Source organism: Sebastes umbrosus, chromosome 24, assembly GCF_015220745.1.
Source record: "Sebastes umbrosus isolate fSebUmb1 chromosome 24, fSebUmb1.pri, whole genome shotgun sequence".
Classification (NCBI taxonomy): Eukaryota; Metazoa; Chordata; class Actinopteri; order Perciformes; family Sebastidae; genus Sebastes; species Sebastes umbrosus.
The window spans coordinates 11,793,920-11,814,661 of record NC_051292.1 but is presented as its reverse complement, the minus strand read 5'-3'; the positions used below and the strand labels follow the sequence as shown (position 1 = coordinate 11,814,661).

General features: G+C 39.6%; 3 protein-coding genes across 6 annotated transcripts; 1 reads left to right on the top strand and 2 right to left on the bottom strand.

Moving 5' to 3' along the window:
• Positions 1-338: 338 nt before the first annotated feature.
• LOC119483809 (cyclin-Y-like protein 1) lies at positions 339-8,044 on the bottom strand. Its single transcript, XM_037762301.1, has 10 exons — positions 7,320-8,044; positions 5,121-5,195; positions 4,999-5,033; positions 4,785-4,885; positions 4,357-4,392; positions 3,612-3,663; positions 3,409-3,528; positions 1,999-2,165; positions 1,734-1,896; positions 339-1,082 (listed from the first exon to the last, which is right to left on the bottom strand). Exons 1-10 carry the CDS (start codon positions 7,477-7,479, stop codon positions 966-968), a joined length of 1,026 nt encoding a protein of 341 aa, XP_037618229.1. The 5' UTR covers positions 7,480-8,044; the 3' UTR covers positions 339-965.
• Positions 8,045-10,146: 2,102 nt separating this feature from the next.
• mettl21a (methyltransferase like 21A) lies at positions 10,147-11,565 on the top strand. The gene is made up of 3 exons (XM_037762334.1): positions 10,147-10,293; positions 10,373-10,484; positions 11,011-11,565. The coding sequence occupies exons 1-3, from the start codon at positions 10,147-10,149 to the stop codon at positions 11,406-11,408; spliced, it is 657 nt and encodes a 218-aa protein (XP_037618262.1). The 3' UTR covers positions 11,409-11,565.
• A 334-nt stretch (positions 11,566-11,899) lies between these two features.
• LOC119483813 (cyclic AMP-responsive element-binding protein 1-like) lies at positions 11,900-20,204 on the bottom strand. 4 transcript variants are annotated; one of them, XM_037762306.1, is made up of 8 exons: positions 19,894-20,059; positions 18,333-18,424; positions 18,064-18,243; positions 17,637-17,737; positions 16,854-16,993; positions 16,112-16,288; positions 15,856-16,009; positions 11,900-14,652 (listed from the first exon to the last, which is right to left on the bottom strand). In XM_037762306.1, exons 2-8 carry the CDS (start codon positions 18,414-18,416, stop codon positions 14,508-14,510), a joined length of 981 nt encoding a protein of 326 aa, XP_037618234.1. In that variant the 5' UTR covers positions 18,417-18,424; positions 19,894-20,059; the 3' UTR covers positions 11,900-14,507. The 4 variants fall into 4 exon arrangements, with proteins under 4 accessions (XP_037618234.1, XP_037618236.1, XP_037618232.1 ...); XM_037762308.1 differs by having other exon boundaries at positions 18,064-18,210; XM_037762304.1 differs by lacking the exon at positions 19,894-20,059 and adding an exon at positions 20,066-20,204 and having other exon boundaries at positions 11,905-14,652.
• Positions 20,205-20,742: the final 538 nt, after the last annotated feature.

The following is a 20,742-nucleotide window of genomic DNA, read 5'->3' as shown; positions in this document are numbered from 1 at the left end:
AAGACCAAACAACTAATCGATTAATTGAGAAAATAATTGACGGATTAATCGACTATGAAAATAATTGTTAGTTGCAGCCCTACTTTATATTAATTCATATTTTTTCCTGCATACGAAATAATTACGCAAAGCACAAATGCTATTTCTCTTTAAGCTGTGCTGCCCTGCAAAGGTCAAGCTTTTGCTTTGAAAGGAGCTAAACTTTGAGGGTTTGAAACAAACAACTGAGAAAAAATGATCACATCATAGTAAAACCACGATGAATTGTTGTTGCCGCCATCATGGTTGTTTTTTTCGCTCCTTTTTCAAACATTTATCAAAGAGACCACCACGACACATTTCCCACCTAAGCAGCCTCGACTTTAAACAGCGACTGAAATTTATTTGAATTAAATAAAGTCTCGTACATTTCACAGCTATAGGGGCCTACATAGTAAGCAAAACAAAGTCTACTCTTTGTCCATGTGCAGAACTACACCACAGGGTAGTTCAAGACAGTCTGTCATCATGTGAATAAAGGTGAGGGGGGTGGGGGGGATACGGCTGGTGGAGAGAAAGAGGGGCCAAAGCCAGAGAAATGACTCCTAAGAGATCGGCTGATGTGGAAATAAAAGAAGATGAGGTCCTCAGAAGCATTTTTTCATGCTGATTCCTTCCAAAGTTACACATCCATTTGAAAAAAAACATTTCAGTCTGCAAAATATTTCACCAATTGATCATGCTTTAAAGGCAGATAGCTGAAGTTCTTTGTAATGAACACATAGAGACTGGATTCATTATACTTTAGAGATATTGTATGGTAAACGTCTGCTCTTTTGTTCCTCCCCAAAGTCGACATTTAACATTTAGTTACTGATATTATCTACTTTGGAAATGTCTCTTGGCGAATGCTGTCTGACTTCCTGAATGTGGCACCGTATCCTGTCGCTGCGCTCCAAGCCCGTTGCTCCACCTCCGTCGCAGATCTACGACAGCACGGCCTGGGAGCTCTTGATGCCGACCATGTTGTCTACACTGACGGACCTCCTCATAGCCGATTTGCTCAGGTCCTTGTACTTGTCCTCGCACAGCCTGGAGATGGCCTAGAGGCAAATTCATGAGCACATAATGGTTATTAGGGGTGAAAAAAAAAAAAAAATCAATTCAACCATGTATCGCAATTTTTTAGAAGGAAGTTTTTATTGTTGTAGTCTGAGTTAAGTGATGTCGTATCTGTTCCGTATCCTTCAACCAAAACAAACCGCAGCGAGCCGAAAGCACGTGGATACGACCTGCACCCTCACATTTCAAATCCAAAGTGGTAAACACTACACATCCAGTTGAGGATGGAAACACTTTGGGTTTCACACATTGACAGGAAAAGCAGAGCCAAAGCTGCATGCTAACTCTGTCACGGACAGGAAACGTTATCGTATTGTGGTAACGTGCGGTCAAGCCAGCCTCGTCTCCGTGGTCAAATCGTCCGACGCAACTGTAGAGCACCCATATACTGACATTTATGTTATATGCATTCAAACGGCCCCGATGGAGCTGACCACGGATGGATAAAGAACTGACAGGAGAGCTAGCGACGACCTTGGCGAAGTTAGAGGAAGTATACACGTGTGACTACGTCTGGTTTTCAAAATATTTAAAAATCGCGAATCGGCAACGTAGGTATCGTGATAGTATCGAATCAGGAGATAGGTGTATCGTCCAAGCCCTAGTGTGAGTGCAGCCTTGGACGTACTCACCTCTAGTTTTTGGGCCCGCTTGTTGCTCAATGGCTCCAGAGGGAAACTGAGGTTGTTGTCGTCGGCCAGTGAGCGCAGGTCAAAGTAATACTTGGCGTAGACGCTGGCCGGGACGTTGATGTTGAACTGGAGCAGCTCCAGGAAGTGGCGCTCCATCTCATTCCTGCAGAAAAGCGAATGTATCAAATCAGGTCTGGGTTGCAGGTTACTCAATTGGTTTTAGTCCAATGAACAGTAACTTCATGGATGAAAAGGCGACACTCACATGTCCTCCACTGTGATGTCTTTGAGGATCTGGCAGTAGTCGACGTTCCACACGGCCTGGTCGTCCCAGACCTTGGAGGCCAGCAGGATGGCACCGAGAACAATCCGCTTCCAGTTACAAGGACAGATGTCCATCTCGGCATACGTCAGCAGCCTTTCCAGATATACCTAAAACACAGCACACGAAAACCGGTTCACACAGGATATATACCAGCCCAGTCGCACAGCAGGGTCATGAAAAAGTCACGAAATGTAATGCATAGATTTGTGTACATAGACACACATTTTTTTTCAACCAAGGAGTATAGAGAGCAGCGAAGGAAGGAGGTCGGGGTGGATGGCTGGGTCAAAAAACAGGACTTTCGTGTCAAAGTCAAAGTTTGTCACGCAACATCCGTACTTAAGTTACGTCACTTACGGAGTTATTTTAACCCAGACAACGATCTTTTCCGAAAAGCTATCTAAGTAGTTATTGTCACGTAACATCCGTACTTAAATTACGCCACTCAAGGTGTTATCTAAACCCAAACCGCAATCTTATCCTGAGCCTAACTAAGTAGTTTGTTGCCTAAGCCTAACCAAGTTGATCCTCTCCTAAACCTAACTAAGTAGTTTGTTGCCTATGCCTAACCACGTTGATCCTTTCCTAAACCTAACTAAGTAGTTTGTTGCCTAAGCCTAACCAAGTCAATCTTTTCATAAACCTAACTAAGTAGTTTGTTGCCTATGCCTAACCAAGTCAATCTTTTCCTAAACCTAACTAAGTAGTTTGTTGCCTATGCCTAACCAAGTCAATATTTTCCTAAACCTAACTAAGTAGTTTATTGCCTATGCCTAACCAAGTTGATCTTTCCCTAAATCTAACTAAGTAGTTTGTTGCCTAAACCTAACCCAGTCAATCTTTTCCTAAACCTAATTAAGTAGTTTGTTACCTAAGCCTAACCAAGTCAATATTTTCCTAAACCTAACTAAGTAGTTTGTTGCCTATGCCTAACCAAGTCAATATTTTCCTAAACCTAACTAAGTAGTTTGTTGCCTATGCCTAACCAAGTTGATCTTTCCCTAAACCTATCTAAGTAGTTTGTTGCCTAAACCTAACCAAGTCAATCTTTTCCTAAACCTAACCAAGTAGTTTGTTACCTAAGCCTAACCAAGTCTATCTTTTCCTAAACCTAACTAAGTAGTTTTATTTTGAAGGATTGGAGCAGAAATTGACACGTGTTGCTGGATATTCGTAGGAAAAAGCATGAAAAATACGTTGTTGAAAGTCACAAAAAAGGTAAATTTGTGTCTATGTACACAAATCAAATAGATTACATTTTGTGACTATTTCACACACTGCCTTGAGACTCTATTGTATATACACACACATAAGTGATAGAGATAAGAGGGTCTGAATCTGTAAACTTACCAGAGTGACGATAGCGCACTCCGCAGTGAGCTGCGCAGAGCTAAAGAGCGTTCGTATGAAGCGGTAGATGAGTTTGTGTTCTGGGTCGACCACGGCGTAGTCATCTGGAATCTTTTCTCTCTGTTGGGCAGAAGGTCATCGTCATTGCTCAATCGGGCAACAGTAAACATCGCTTCCTCATGTAACCAGATACCTCAACTCACCGACAGAGGGTGCTTCTTCTCATCGAATATATCCAGCGAGCGGTTTGAGTCTCTGCAGGAACAGAACATCAATGTTAAATGTGCATATTACAGGATTTTTATCCCATTGTACAAAATGACCAATTGACTTTTTTAACCATCTTCCAAAAGTTGCTAGGTTCAAAATGAACTCACTGACTGACTGACTAACTGCTGTCTACAGAGTTATGACACCAATAGAGTTTGATGAAAACCTGAGGAATATGTGAATGTTTCTATTTGTTGTAATGTTTCCTAGATAACTACCGAATGGACATGATGAACAAAACATTGATATGATGCTCTGAAAAGATGACTACCTATCTATCTGACAGTCTATCTATCTATCTGACCATCTATCTATCTATCTATCTATCTATCTATCTGACCATCTAGCTATCTAACCACCTATCTATCTATCTATCTGACCATCTATCTATCTATCTATCTATCTATCTATCTATCTATCTATCTATCTATCTATCTATCTATCTATCTATCTAACTATCTATCTATCTATCTATCTATCAGTTGCTATTATGACCAGAACAACCCCTATCACATTATTAGCCAGGAAACAAACTAATAATGATTGAGTCGGGTTTGTTTTTGGGGTTTTATGAAACTCATGTCAGTCATAATAGCAACTAAATATCAAAGTACTGGACACAAGGAAATAAAACAGTACGACAACACCTCTACGACAAACATATCAAACTTCTCCTACCTGTTTTTGATGTGATAGTATATGGCCAACGCCACGCTGGAACAAAAGAGAAACCGACACAGACACACAGTGAATCCACTGGATGTGATTTCATGCTTTTTTTGCACCATGCAGCATCTCGCATATCCTGTCTTCCTTCATCTGTAGGGCTGATAATGTAGATCACGTCTATATTGCGACTAGTATTGACGGAGATCTCGATGTCTGCGGTTCGGGGAAAAAACGCGCCATTTGTGTTTGGTAACACTCCTAACTGAAACCAGTGCTAACCACGGAGATAGCTTGTTAGCTCGCGGCAGAAATGAAAATGTGTTTTTGAGTAGCGACGGACAAAATGCCTCAACTCTTCCCTCGTCACATGACCTGCTAAAAAGGAAACCAGCACACTGAAATATAGATATTTAGAAGACGGAGGTAAAGTCACTTACCATTTGATCGTGCTCTTGAGGTTGGGCTGGCTGACTGTGCTGTCATCGAGGAATATTGTCGAGCAGGAGCTGTACTTTTTGGTCAGGAGCCCTGGGGACATCTGGGGAGATTAGAACGCACATCACCGCATGTCACACCAGTTTGAACTTACATCGCGATACATTGGCGAATCCTTTTTTTCCCCACCCCTAACATGCAAACCCCGTCACTTACGTGATTCAGGTAGTTGCTTTTTCTTTTCTCACGCACTGAAACGGGGAGAAAAAGTGAGTGAGTTTAGGGAGATTCAGAGGAGAGAATCAATCGGTGACGTCTTTAAGGAGAGAAATACTCACCGTCCGTCTGCGACTTGTTGAGGAAGAGGGTGCTGGCTCTGGGGTGATCTGATGGGTTGGCCTCTTGTGCCAGTTCTGGAAGAAGAAGCAAGTATAAAAGGGAAGCATTTTTTTAGACTACTGCATGTCCCGAGAGTCTCCATAATGGTTCTATGTAGCTGAGGGTCATTTGACCTCTTTTACCAGGTTCGGCTGAGCTGTGTGTTAAAACACTGCCTTTCAAAACGTCATAAAATGCTGTGGTGGTCTTTTTTCCGATTGTTTCTAAAAGACGAGGCCTTAACGCTACTAAAACGACAGAACAGAACAGAAAAAAAGTCGCAATTTAATGAGAATAAAGTCATAACTTTACGAGAAAGAAAAGTAATTTCCTCCTCCACAAAAGAGGCAATTTCCCCGGCAGGTCCATGTGGTTCTTTCTTCGGGATAAACGCAGTTTCTTGCACGATCTTTTCAAGGTGTAAAAACATGTTCTCTGTGCCCTGTGTGAACTGCAATGGACCTCTGTTTTTCCTGTGTTTTGAGTTAAGAATACAACCATTTAATTGGGTCTCTGATGCTTCAAAGTTAGGGGAGTGAAATAATAGATGTCAGATAGTCAAAAGTGTATAACCATTTGAATGGGTCTCTGATGGTTCAAGGTTAAAGAAGAGATAAAGGCGACATCAAAAGTGAATAAAAGAGCATGTAGAAAACAAGGGTTAGATCATTTTCCCACTCTGCAGACTGGGGGTCGCATTTTCTCAATAAACAGACGAGGAACTCAAGAAACCGGTGTCTTCATTTGAACATTGAAAAAGGTCTACTCCAAGGTCCTGATACTGATGATAATGTGGTGCTGATGAGCCAAAAGATGAAGTATTTCATTATTTGAGAGACCTATACTAAAGTAGAACTTCACAAGATGCTCCCCGTTCCTCATTTTCACACACGCTGCTCTATTTCCCCTCTAAAATAACACGTAAAATTACTACTTAATAATATTATGACTTTATTCTCAGAACACTACGACTTTTTCTCTTGTAAACTTATGACTTTACTCTCATACTACGATTTTTTTCACGTAAACGTATGACTTTACTCTCATAATATTACAATTTTTTTCTCTTAAACTTATGACTTTATTCTCATATTACAATTTTTTTCTCGTAAACCTATGACTTTATTCTCATAATATTAAAACAATTTTCTCGTAAACCTATGACTTTATTCTCGTGTTATTAGGATTTTTTTCTCGTAAACTTATGACTTTATTCTCAGAATATTTCGAATTTTTTCTCGTAAATTTATGACTTTATTCTCGTAATATTACAAATTTTTTCTCTTAAACTTATGACTTTATTCTCATATTACAAATTTTTTTCTCGTAAACTTATGACTTTATTCTCATATTACAATTTTTTTCTCGTAAACCTATGACTTTATTCTCATAATATTAAAACAATTTTCTCGTAAACCTATGACTTTATTCTCGTGTTATTAGGATTTTTTTCTCGTAAACTTATGACTTTATTCTCAGAATATTTCGAATTTTTTCTCGTAAATTTATGACTTTATTCTCGTAATATTACAAATTTTTTCTCTTAAACTTATGACTTTATTCTCATATTACAAATTTTTTTCTCGTAAACTTATGACTTTATTCTCATATTACAATTTTTTTCTCGTAAACCTATGACTTTATTCTCATAATATTAAAACAATTTTCTCGTAAACCTATGACTTTATTCTCGTGTTATTAGGAATTTTTTCTCGTAAACTTATGACTTTATTCTCATATTAAAAATGTTTTTCTCGTAAACATGACTTTATTCTCATATTACAATTTTTTTCTCGTAAACCTATGACTTTATTCTCATAATATTAAAACAATTTTCTCGTAAACCTATGACTTTATTCTCGTGTTATTAGGATTTTTTTCTCATAAACTTATGACTTTATTCTCGTAATATTATAACTTTTTTTTCTCATAAACCTATGACTTTATTCTCCTGATATGACTTTATTCTCTAAAATCTCTGATTTGTTTTCCTCAATGTGGCCCCTAATCCTCCATCACTACTCCACCACAGAGACCATGCATATAGACCTGGTAGTTGTGGAGCTATTCTTGATTATTATTTGGGGGTCAAGGTGGAACCACACCTTCCCAGCATCCTTATTAGAAGTAAAACAAAAAGTGTGTGCAGTCCAACCCACCATCAGGGAGCTCCCTGTCGCTGATGTGCTGCAGGTATGTCCCCGTGTCCTCGCTCACGTCCTCTGCGGTGGTGATGGGACACTCCTCCAGCTCCAGCTCCCTCCTGTGGATCTTGGGACTCTCCCCTGGAGAGATGCAGCAAGACACCGAGCCTCCCATCGTTGTTGTTGACCTACAGCAGTCCTGCTACAGCAGCCAGCACTGGTTCCCATACAACACCTATACTAGTCACACTGGGACACCTTTAATCCTCTAAGCTGTTAATAAATGTGAATCTGTGTGACTCTAGCTTCAGATAGTTAACAGTTTAGCATGTTAGGGCCCAGACTAGGCTGTGTGTTTGGCTGCAGAGTGAGGATCCCACCAGCCAGCTGGGTGTCTGCAGTATGAGCAGCACAGCTACCTCCATGGCTAGCATGCTAACCAGCTAGCTTCCGCAGCTCAATCCATTCTGTGCTCTTCATTAGCAACGAGGATCAATTCATCCTCACTGCGGTGCGAGTCACACTTTAAGGCGTTTCTACAACACTACCGTGGATATAGTCTACCTGGAAACAACTCTAGAGGTAGCTAAAGAAGCGGAGAGGTAGCGAGGGTTGGTATTTTAAGAAGACAGCCAGCGTTAGCTCTCATCTCGTCGCATTAGCAGAGAGAGAGAGAAACGTCTTTAGATGTCAAAGCCACCTCAAGCAGCCAGCTCAGTTCAGACGTAACTTCCGCCTACTGGTTTTCAAATTAAAAGTCCCCATTGTTATAATTTAAATATAAAGCTCAATTTAAATATTTAGACATAAAAAACAAGTAAGAGCTTGAAAATGAGCACGATATGGGACCTTTAAGTTGTACATAAAAGGTGGCTGGTAAAATGTAAAAAGAAAATTAAGCTAAGTTCAATTTGAATTCATGATAGACCACAGACCCAAAACAACCACAACAACTCAAAAAACGAGCCTTTAAAACCTACAGATCATATTTAATACAAAAAAAACAAATAAGGCAAATGTCAGAATTGTGAGAATATGTATTTTTCTAATGCACATATTAAACAATGGACCGATCTGTATATTCTCTGTGTGTTATTTTTTTTGTTTTATAATTTAAACTTTAATTTAACCTCACGCTAGGGCAGGAATCTGCAACCAGCAGCTCGCTGAGGACTTAAAAAATAATGAATAACTGTTTTTTGTTTACATTTGAATTTTTATTTATCATTGTTGTAGGTTTATGGTACGACGATACGACGGAGTATTAGGGCCACATTGAGGAAAAAAAATGTATAGGAGAATTCGACAATAAAGTCATAGATTTCCTAGAAAAAAGTTGTAATATTATGAGAATAAAGTCATAAATTTACGAGAAAAAAAGTTTATTATGAGAATGAAGTCATAATATTAAAAACTATTAATATTTTGTGTTATTTTCTTTTTTTCTCGTAAAGTTATGACTTTATTCTAGTAATATTATGACTTTATTTTGTAAATCTCAGATGTTTTTCCCCTCAATGCGGCCCTAATACTCCGTAGTACATTTGCACTTTGGCCCTCACTGCATTAGACTTATATACTATATACTTAAACTGTGTTACCTTCATCACAATGCTCAAATGTTTTGCGGCTCCAGACAGATATATGTTTCTTTTTTTGCCTAAAATGGCTCTTTTGATAGTAAAGGTGGTTGCTGACCCATGCGCTAAGGGGAGAGAGACATTACTCAGAGATAATTAAAAACTGCAGCATAGATCAAGAGTTCATTTCTCTGCTTTTATTTTGAGTACAGGAACGCAAATAAACCGGAAACAGTATTGCTGCTACGTGTTGTTAGCTTCATGGACGTCATCTGCAGGCCTCGCCCACTCCCATTATAGAGGAAACACAAGCCGTTGAGAAAAACCTTTGCGGACACGCCCCTTTATGAAACGACGCATTCCTATTGGTCAATTTTTATCAAGCTGTTACATAATTGGCTAAAATTGCTCAGTGATGCGTTAAGGGTGGGCTCGGAAATGTTGCTTCTTTGCTATAATATTTAATAAAACAAACCGACAACGGAGCTACTTCCGATGTGATGAGGCAAATTGGTTTGATGATTTGGAGAAAAGATAGACGAATTCAAAAGAAATGGTCGCAGAAGGGTCTACCGGAAAAAGGCAGTACCCAACCGGCTACCTTAAAAAACGTCAGAGAACAAGAAACTGCGCATTAGTGATGGGAATTCGGGATCTTTTTAGTGATCCAGATCATTTGGCTCAGCCCACCAAGAAGAACCGGCTCTTTCGGCTCCCAAACGGCTCTTTGTTTTACCACTTCTGGCTTTTATAATTCAGCCAAATTTAGCGCAGTTTTGACCTAAGATTAGTATGTGTGCAGATATATCACTATACTAAACCTTATAATTTCCAGAATACCGTAATTTTACATGCTGCTTCGTTTCTGACTGTCACTCATCTTGTCTGCTGTTCGCGCGCCGCACTCCTCTCTCTCTTTCTCTCTTCCTCTCGGTCAGCGTGCCGCGCACCCCCGACCCCCTCCCTGCTTGATGATATGATCCTTGTCTGTCATCACCTGATTGGTCGCACGGACGTCATTAACACAACGTCAGGCGCAGTTACTGCATGGAGTGCCCGTGGCACGGAGAAGATCATCCTATCATTCTGCCTTGAATTAATAAAAAGAAACAAAAAAAAAGAGAGCCGGCTCCCATCGTTCACTTAAAAGAGCCGGCTCTTTTAGCCAGTTCGTTCGCGACCTTGACATCACTACTGCGCATGCGTACTGGGACACTATGGCTAAACTATGACTACAGTGTAGTTTCTCGTGATTTCACAGCATGGCTCTGGTTCCGTACGTTGAAAACTCGTTACCGGCTCTGTCCAAACTCCATAATACATCAGCCCAGTTCCGGTTCGCCGACCACGACCTCCGTCTCGCCCAGGACTGGAAGAAGCTCGGTGTAGCAGCCGTGGTGTGGGATGCGGTACGTGATGCGTTCAAAGGCAACGTCACCACTGTTCAGTCTACTTATATGTGATTAAATGTGTCTCTCTTTTTTGCAGGCAGTTGTCATGTGTATGTACCTGGAGATGGGGAAGGTGGAGTTAAAGGGCAAAGGGGTCATTGAACTGGGAGCTGGCACTGGACTGGTGGGCATTGTTGCAGCCCTGCTGGGTGAGTATATAAGAGTCACATGCATATTAAAGGTCCCATATTTACATGTTCAAAAAACCCTTTATTTTCCTCATACTGTCGGCCTGAATATGCCTGTATTTACCCTCTGTCTGAAACGCTCCGTTTTAGTACATTTTGACGGAATTGCAACAGAATTGCGTTGCTAGGCAACAGCTTGGGTCCATGTTTACTTCCTGTTAGCTGACGACATTCACATTACACTGCAACCAGGACATAAACTGGGACACATTTAGAATGTTTACGTTTAAAATTGTGTCACGGGTCTAAATATTGTATATTTGTGACATCACGAATGGGCAGAAATCCTAACAGCTTGTTTCAAATGAAGAGTTTCTGAATGCGGGCTGTGTGTATTTCCCTGTGGATTGAGTGTTTCGATACTTTCACAGTATTTATATAGGAATTAAGGCTACTTTATAATAAAAAAACATGAAAATCTCACTTTTTTATAATATGGGACATTTTAAAATTAATCAGGCAGTGTCACATTCTCAATCTTTCTTAGGTGCCAAAGTGACCATCACTGACAGAGAGCCTGCCCTGGACTTCCTGGCTGCCAACGTGAAGGCCAACGTGCCCCAAGACTCCCAGGGGTCAGTGGTTGTGTCTGATCTGACCTGGGGCGAGGGCCTTGAACGTTACCCAGCTGGGGGGTATGATCTGGTCCTGGGAGCAGACATTGTTTACCTGGAGGACACCTTTGTGCCACTGCTGCACACCCTGGAGCACCTGTGTTCGGACTCCACCGTGGTGCTGCTGGCCTGCAAGATCCGCTACAAGCGAGATACCGACTTTCTGAGCATGCTGAAGCACAAGTTCACAGTTGAAGAGGTCCACTATGACAAACAAAGGGACATCCATGTGTATAAATGTTGGAAACTGCCACTCAGGGTGGATTTGTGACAACCGGGTGCCTTAACTGTGGTCGGTTTTCTCTCATTCTTTGTAAGAATTTACTGTTTTTTACGAAGGTGTATTAGGGCCACATTGAGGGAAAAAAGTCATAATATTACGAGAAAATAGTCGTAATTTAATGAGGATAAAGTCATACGATTTAAAGAAAAAAAAGTCATAATATTACGAGAATAAAGTTATAACTTTGCGAGAAAAAAAGTCTTAATATTACAACAATAAAGTCATAATTTTAAGAGAAAAAAAGTCATAATTTTACGAGAAAAAAGGTCACAACTTTACTAATAATAATACTACAACTTTTTTCTCGTTAACGTATGACATTATTCTCGTAATATGACTTTTCTTCTCGTAAACCTGTGACTTTATTCTCGTAATATTACGACTTAAATCTGATTTATTTTTTTCCCCTCAATGTGGCCCTAATTCTCCTTCGTAGTTTTTGCATAAGAATCAAATAAAAATGTTTAAAAAAAAAAATCCAGAATACCAGAAACACATTTATTAACAGCTGCCAAAAATGTAATATTTGAATAGCTCTAACATAATGCACTGTATTATACAAGTTGGTGCTGACATTTAGAAATTGTGAATACAAAATTAATGCAAAGCAACATAAAAAAAAAGCATGACTATACATAATACCTAAAATAATGCAACATGGCATTCCATTAGCATGACATTTTGTTCACTGTGAAAGTCTTTTTGATTTGGTCGCACTTTACAAGGTGTTTGATAGGTGCAATCGGGTCGTACTTGGGTGAGATTTGACAATCCACACAACTAATAATCAAATGTATGATGATGCCTTGATAATTAATAAGCAACAAAACACTCATGGACACTCTGTGATTAATAACCGGTTAGCTGTGTGTGGTAGGATTGTGTATGCGAGGAAAATGCACATGCCGCTTTGTAATCCTGTAAACTCAATTTGGAGACTTCCAACATCCAACTGCAGAATTTGTTTTTTCTCTCCTAAATTATACAGAATTCAACCTTTCCAAATAAGGTGACATTACATGTTCAAAGACGGTATAATACACCAACATACCAAACAATCCATGATTCCAGTGATGGGCCATGCATCTCCAAAATTAGTTTAGAACTATTTTCTTTCATTGCCAAACAAGTAAGGCTCATTATTTTTGTTTTTTGTTAAAAAAAAGAATCCAGGAATTAATAACATTTATATTAAAAAAAAAAAAAAATTACATTACATTTGAAGCTTCTATTGAGGTTTTCAAATGAAGCTTTGAATGTCACTCTAAAAAAAAAAAAAAATCTTGTTATTGTGGCTATATAAATGTAATTTATGGTGCTGTTAGATTGCTGCTAGACCGTCTCCTTATACACCCCCGCATACAGTTTCTTGACCGCAGTGAAAACACTGTTTTTGAAAGGCTAAACACCAACAAATATGGATTAAAGCAGAATATTTAGTGAGATAACAACATGGTGTGAATTTTGCAAATGATCACATCAATCTTTTTTCAATACATGTTGACTTTGGGACTTTACAACGCTCTGGAAATGTTTGGATCACACGAGTCGGAAACAATCCTACAAATAGTGTGATACTAATAATATTAGTGTAGCCTGATCTTTATCTGCACTTGTGCAGAAATGCCGGGTTTAGACAGAATAGACATTTAAACAACCAAGAAAAGCATTCAAATTTTGATTTAGAATTTGAATGTCAACGTTACGATTGAAACTATTTGGTAGTTTACTGTAAACTCCGGTGAGCAGCGGGAAACAAAATCCCAGTTTAAATGTCTTATTGATAACATTTTTATGTAGACGATTATTTTTTTTAAAAATAATACATCTACAGAGCTTTTAAAAAGGAATAAATGTATGTCTTTTCCTGAAAAAAAATTACAATTGTGAATTAATCATTTTAAAAATGTTGGTGGGCCCAAAATTAATGTTTTGTTTACCTCTGTGGAAGATATCTGACGTTTGGTTCCCACTTCTAACAAGGTTTGTCAGCCAATAGTAAAGCGACGTTGGTGTCACGTGGTATCTCTGTATCATCAGATAGTGTGGATGCCTGGCAACCACTTGTTCTGAAGTGAATGCAATGAAAAGGGGAAGGGAGAAAGCGACATCTCGTGGCTTAACGTTACCAACAGCACCTTTAACACTAGTCTGCTCCTTTTATATATCTGGGGAAGTTAAGTTTGGTAGAAATCAAAAACAATGAGCCTTAGTATTATGATTGGGAACATGCATCACAGACCAAACAATCACATGAAGTAACCATTAATGTTCCACTTGAGAGATCTGGACTACGGTAGGTTTTCATCATGTATGTTTAAAGCTGCATTTAACATGACGACCATTTTTACAACCCAACATAATGCTTAGCTTTTTTTTTTTTTTTGTTCATGTCGTATCAAGGCAAAGGAAATTAAAAGTAAAAAAAAAAAAAAAAAAAAATGGCATTATGCGAGCAGATAATCCAATACATAATTCAACAAAACAGCTAAAAGATAAAATGTCCATGACGCAGCCCGTCTACAGTTCAAAGCATTAGTAAGTAACAGATGTTAATGCGAGAGCGCAGGTACAATTACAAACGTTGCACACAAAAGGTAACCTCTCCCAAGTAATCCAAGTGTCTTGGGGAGATTACGCTGTAAAAAGTTCCGTCGCTATTGGTGATGGTAATTGAGCAGTTCCCACGTTGCTGGTGATGTCGCCCAGTTTGTCCAGGCACCAGTGACTGGAATGCTTCCCTTTGGTGGCGTCAAAAAACACAAGAACAGCCTCATAGTCTGTTCACTTCACCACAAGGACCCTGTATCGTTGTCGTCTCCACATCCGTTCTGAACGTTGCTTCGACCCTTTCGTGGGAAACCGATGGGAACAGTATTACAATTTCAAATCGCTGAAGTGGGAGAGGGTGGTTTTTCTATTCCCGGTGAGTCACTTTACAGATTTTTCAGCAGTTTTTAAAAAGAAAGCAAAAGAGTAGAAAAGGGGGCGTGGGGGAGGGGGAGTGGCATCCAGATGCATGGCTCTGTGCTGAGTCTCTGTACATGGGGACAGACGGGGCACCTGGCAGGCGTTTGGTGACGTTTTCTACTCTGATTTGTGGCAGTACAAGTCTTTGAGGGCTTTGAGTTCCTCGATGAGGGTTTTGTTCTGGTTCTCCAGGACAGCCACGCGGTTCTCCAGACATTTGACGTACTCCTTCTTCTTCCTGCGACACTCGCGGGCTGCCTCCCTGTGGGACATCAAGAACACGTGTGAGTATATATATCTGTGGTTAAGGTCTAAACTAGGGCTGTCAATCCATTCAAATATTTAATTGCATGATTGTCCACAGTTAGTCGTGATTAATTGCAAATTAATCATTTTTTTATGTTCAAAATGTACCTTAAAGGGAGATTTGTCAAGTATTTAATACTCTTATCAACATGGGAGTGGTTAAATATGCTGCTTTATGCTAATATATGTATAGATTTATTATTGGAAATCAATTAACAACACAAAACAATGACAAATATTGTGCAGAAACCCTCACAGGTATTGCATTTAGCATAAACAAATATGCTCAAATCACAACATGGCAAACTTTACTCCTACACTTATTTTCATATGTGAAATTTTTTGACACTAATATTTAAAATGTACAGGTTTGTATGGTAATATCTTTACCTTTTGGATGTCCTTTGGGATGTGGTTTTTATATAAGCCATTATAGGTTTCTACCACACCCTCACACATACTTTACATTCCTTTTATGTAAATTGTATGTGTGAAATAAACAAACAAAATATCCTTATTGATATCAAAGATTACAGCAACGACCTGGCAACACTACAGCATCAGCTAGGGATGTAATGAGAACCAATTCGATGCCAAATTTCTGAAAGCGTGACGGTACTTGTTTTTCTGCCGCAGGTACCGTCAGGGCTGGAGACTAACTGCGTCCCGGGGACAATGGAAATCTGTTTGGGACGCAGTAAACTCACTAGAAATGCATCCAGGAGACGCACCCTATTTTTTCCTTGGTAATGCTACATTGTGGACATCAAAGTTAAAGTGGAAAGCTAGTTAACTTTAGCTGTTAGCAGCCCAGTCCTGCCATTGATTTACATTATGATGCATTGGATCTATTCAGTAAAAATGAGTATTGGCGAAAGTAAATTCTAACATCATCATGATGTGATCAAGAGATGTTTTCACAGCAATATATAATAGATAATAGAGAAGGAATGACCTGTAACTTCCTGACAAAAAACAGTATGTAAATGGTAATAAAGGAGGATTTATTGTTTTGTTTTTTTACCGTGGTATCGACTTGGTATTGAGAATCTTGGAATTTTATTGGCATTGGTATCAACTGTTAATTTTCTTGTTTTGTGAGATCCCTTGCATCAACAAGAAGAATATACACAAGTAGTCAACCTCATAAAACTCATACCTGTTTTTCATAAGTCGGACCTCCCTTTTGCGTGTGACTTCCTCGGTGCCTCCTCCTGAGCCCAGTGCAGGCGAAGTCGCCATGACCACCCCGGGAGTGATGGCGCTGGTGGGGGCGGTGCGGATCTGATAGGCCTGGACGTCACCTGAGGCGGCTGACGGACAAAGACGGGTAAACACACACAGTGTATCACAAAACTCATTCATTCACCTTCAGCATGCTTAACTTGGAACATCATGTTGAATTATTTCCCCACCTTGTACAACCACTTGGTTGCTGGGCACTAGGATCTGCTGCCCGTCGCTGGTCTGGGCGTACTGCAGGATGGTGGCACCCTGCTGGCCTGCGTTGGCCATGGTGAGCGTCTGCAGGCCTTGCACTCCATCTGTGCCGTTATTGGCCAGCTGGATGGCCCCACCCTGTGTAATGGCGACTGCAGAGGGACATCGTGTTAGAATCAGTCTCAGATGAACGCAAGTGATCCAGTACATAGGACAATTGCAATACAAGGCGGCAGCCTCAATTCAAATTGTCCTTTCTTAAACATGTGTGACGTTACTGACTCTACATCTATCTGTTTCTACAGTATACAGCTTAAACACTGTTAACGGCAGCAATGGCCAACACATTTTCTTTTTTGTTATATTGTCTTCATGTAGCAGTGTACAGCAGTGGCATCATTCACATGTTCCACATCTAACATGGACTTTATTGAGTGTCACAAACAAACTCTACCTCATGTCAGACTACGGCTGCACAATTATGGCCAAAATGCTAATCACGATTATTCATTGATTTAAAAAAAATATAAAATATAAAAATATATATACACATCTGATTGTCAAGACTTTGTTTTCAGCTGCCTCTAAATTTAATTTGCCTCAGGACAGAAACTATGATTGCAAACAGCAAAAGGGCAGAGCTTGATAGCAGGAAATCCTGGGTGTTTCAACACAAACCACCAGCTTCCTGTATCACAGTATCCACTAAGAACTTACTGTACTGGCCGCTGCTAGTCTGGTAGATTGGAGTGGGCATGGTGACTGTGGTGATGGCAGGGGCCGTGTCGTCCTCTGACTTCTCTTCCTCAATTCGAGGCACTGCTGGAACATCCGACGATAAATCATTCAGAATCTTCCTGTAGATGAAAAACAATGGCAGAGAAATCTCAGCAAACCTTTTTTCCGATTTTAAAAACACATTACACATATGATCCAAAATTACTTAACCCCTCTCTCATGTGCAATGAAATCGCAGCCTCCTTCCTTCGAAGCAGTTGCAAGTTAAGCTGTTTGCTAGAGCTGCAACAATTAATCCATTAGTTGTCAACTATAAAATTAATCTGCGACGATTTTGATAATCGATTAATTGGTTTGAGTAATTTTTTAAGAAGAAATAAAAGTCTAAATTCTCTGATTCCAGCTTCTTAAATGTGAATATGTTCTGGTTTCTTTTCTCCTCTATGACAGTAAACTGAATATCTTTGAGTTGTGGACAAAACAAGACATTTGAGGACGTCATCTTGGGCTTTGGGAAACACTGATCAACATTTTCCCCCATTTTATAGACCAAACAACTAATCAAAATTAATCAAGAAAATAATCGACAGTCAAAATTATCATTAGTTGCAGCCCAAAATGACAAAATGGAAAAGCATCAGTCACTACCACACTTATACGTGTGATGCAGACAAAAAGCGATTAAATTACAGGGCAAATGTTTGTATGGGATGAAAGAGCTCTTCTAAATTCATGACTTATTTGTGATAAAATGTTACAGACCTATAAGAAGGTCGTCTGGACAGGATCTCTCGCCTCTTCTGAGAATCTGTCACGCTGTCTACGGATTCCTGAGAGTCCTCGCTCTCACCAACAGTCGAAATCTGCAAGTGAACAAAAATCATTATACTCTAATTTCAACAGCAAAAAAAAATAAAAAATAAAAAATAAAAAATCAGTTGTATAAAACATTGTAACATCATTTACAAGGATTTGTTTCATTGCAAATATGTAGCAATGACGGTGGATCCAAATGTGAAGAATATAATATAGCAAGCAAGAAAAGGTTTCAGGTGCAATTTCTTTAACTTTAAAATTCTGAATCAAACATGTCAGCATATAGTGGTTGTTATTTGGACAATAAAACTAAAAAACAGGGTTTATTATGTGCTGTAATGCACCAAAAAGAAAAAGTTCTTTCTCCTCTCACCTGTACTGTCTGGACTTGTGGAGACTGGATGACGGAGGGCTGAGCAGCTTGGATCACCCCGTGCACTTGGACCGTCTGACCGTTGGGTAACTGCACTAGAGTCACTGTGTTACCACTGGTTGTCACCTGGCCAGCTGCTATGGATGCCTGTAACCATGACAACCCACCATCATGCCCTGCCTGTTTGAAGTTAATAACACTGCTCAACAGTAGGAATTACTCTTTGAATTGTGCACCATATATTACAACATGTACATGATCAGATTTACCTGGGCCAGGGTGATCTGCTGGGCCTCAGACTCCGAGACAACTGTTTCACCACTTTGCTGTGTGTCACCAGCCTCCATTGTCATTTAAAAATCTGCAAAAAAAGAAAGAAAAATGCATATTTGATTATGTTTTGAAACAGAACTTTGCAGCACAAACAATGATGAAGTAGTGTATAATGTACAGTAAACACTCATAAGAGGTGCTTTATCCACAGTGCATGTTCAAAAAGGAGGGTGTGGCTTAGCTTCACATGCTAGCAGACAATTCATTTGTAAGACATAATAATAAACGACTTTCTGGACAGAAAGTGGTGCACTGAAGTAATTTATAAAGCAAGACTCAACAACATAACGTTAATGTGCCGTTTTAAAATATGCTGCAACATCCCATAAACATCGAAAACTAAAGATAACTCCATGGAAACTTAACGTTGCAGTTAGCATGTAGCCAGCTAGCAAGCTAACTCCATGGCAACCTACAGTTAGCACGTAGCCAGCTAGCAAGCTAACTCCATGGCAACTTAACGTTACAGTTAGCATGTAGCCAGCTAGCAGGCTAACTCCATGGCAACTTACAGTTAGCACGTAGCCAGCTAGCAAGCTAACTCCATGGCAACTTCACGTTACAGTTAGCATGTAGCAAGCTATCTCCATGGCAACTTAACGTTGCAGTTAGCACGTAGCAAGCTAACTCCATGGCAACTTACAGTTAGCATGTAGCTAGCTAGCAAGCTAACTCCATGGCAACTTAACATCACAGTTAGCATGTAGCAAGCTAACTCCATGGCAACTTAACATCACAGTTAGCATGTAGCAAGCTAACTCCATGGCAATTTAACATCACAGTTAGCATGTAGCAAGCTAACTCCATGGCAACTTAACATCACAGTTAGCATGTAGCAAGCTAACTCCATGGCAACCTACAGTTAGCACGTAGCCAGCTAGCAAGCTAACTCCATGGCAACTTAACATCACAGTTAGCATGTAGCAAGCTAACTCCATGGCAACTTAACATCACAGTTAGCACGCAGCAGCTAACTCCATGGCAACTTAACGTTACAATTAGCATGTAGCAAGCTAGCTAGCAAGCTAACTACATAACAACTCAACGTTACAGTTAGCATAAAGCTACCTAGCATGCTAGCTGAGAAGCTTCATTGATTCTGTTAGCATGCTAACAAGCTAGCTAGGTAGCAACCACAGGAGTGCTAGCACATTTAGCCGCCATTTATTTGAATTTTTTTCAACTCGTTTTCCTGCTTTTAACATCTCGTCTCGTAGCCTGGCGCTCTGGTGTAAACTACTAATGTTGCATTAACTGCTAGCTAACGTTAGCTAGGCTGCTAGCTGTGAGAGCCTGTATGGAGGGAAATGTCTGCATGCATGGGATGCCAGTTATGTTCTCAACTAGGGCATTTTCACCCACTTTCACTCACCAGTTTTGGCGGCTACATTAATTTAAACACATGAATTAAAATCTACATGACAGATTGCTTCTGTAACTTATTATTTGTTAAAAGAGAGAAAAAAAAAACATTCAAGCCCACTCCCACATTAATACCTATGTCTCAGTTGTGTTGCGAGCCCTGCAGAGACTGACTCATTCTGAGAGCCTCTGCAACACACCGCCGCCATGATCTCTTTGTTGGCTTTGGTGCGGATATTAGGCGCAAATAACTCCTCTGGGCAGCCATCTATCTGTTTAGCAAACATCGGATTGCGTATCCTCTTACCAACACAGACTCGCTTCGTCACTCCCGGGTCTACGGAGCTCCACTTTTATTCAGACCGACACGTAAGAGACCGCGTCAGGCTACACCTCCGTCGCGTCACCGAGAACAACAACACGGAGAGGAGGACGAGGGAGAACGACGACAGCGAAAAAATCAGCTCTGTCGATGGGACCCGAGTGGAAACGAAGAGGGCCGGAAAGTCACGAAGGCTGCCGAGGTGACGATGGAACGCCACGGAGATAGCCGAGTGAAAGGTTTGATTTCCTTGAACACATCTGAGCATGCGCCAAATTATATAATCATCTATCTATCTATCTATCTATCTATCTATCTATCTATCTATCTATCTATCTATCTATTATCTATTATCTATTTACTTGTAATAATAAGAACACTGTTGTGTCAAGTTAATTAAATTAATTAATTAACTGATTGAACTATTAATGCTAAATTATACAAATTATTAATAATTTTATTATTTACTTATTTATTTATCTAACTTATTATTGTAAGTTTGGGGAATATTATTGTTATTGATATTATTATCATGACCTCATCATCATCATCATCATCATGATCTTTATTATTATTCATATAATTAATATATATGTGTATGTGTATATACTCTATATATATATATTTACTCATTTATTTTCTTTTTGTTCCCCTTATGCTCT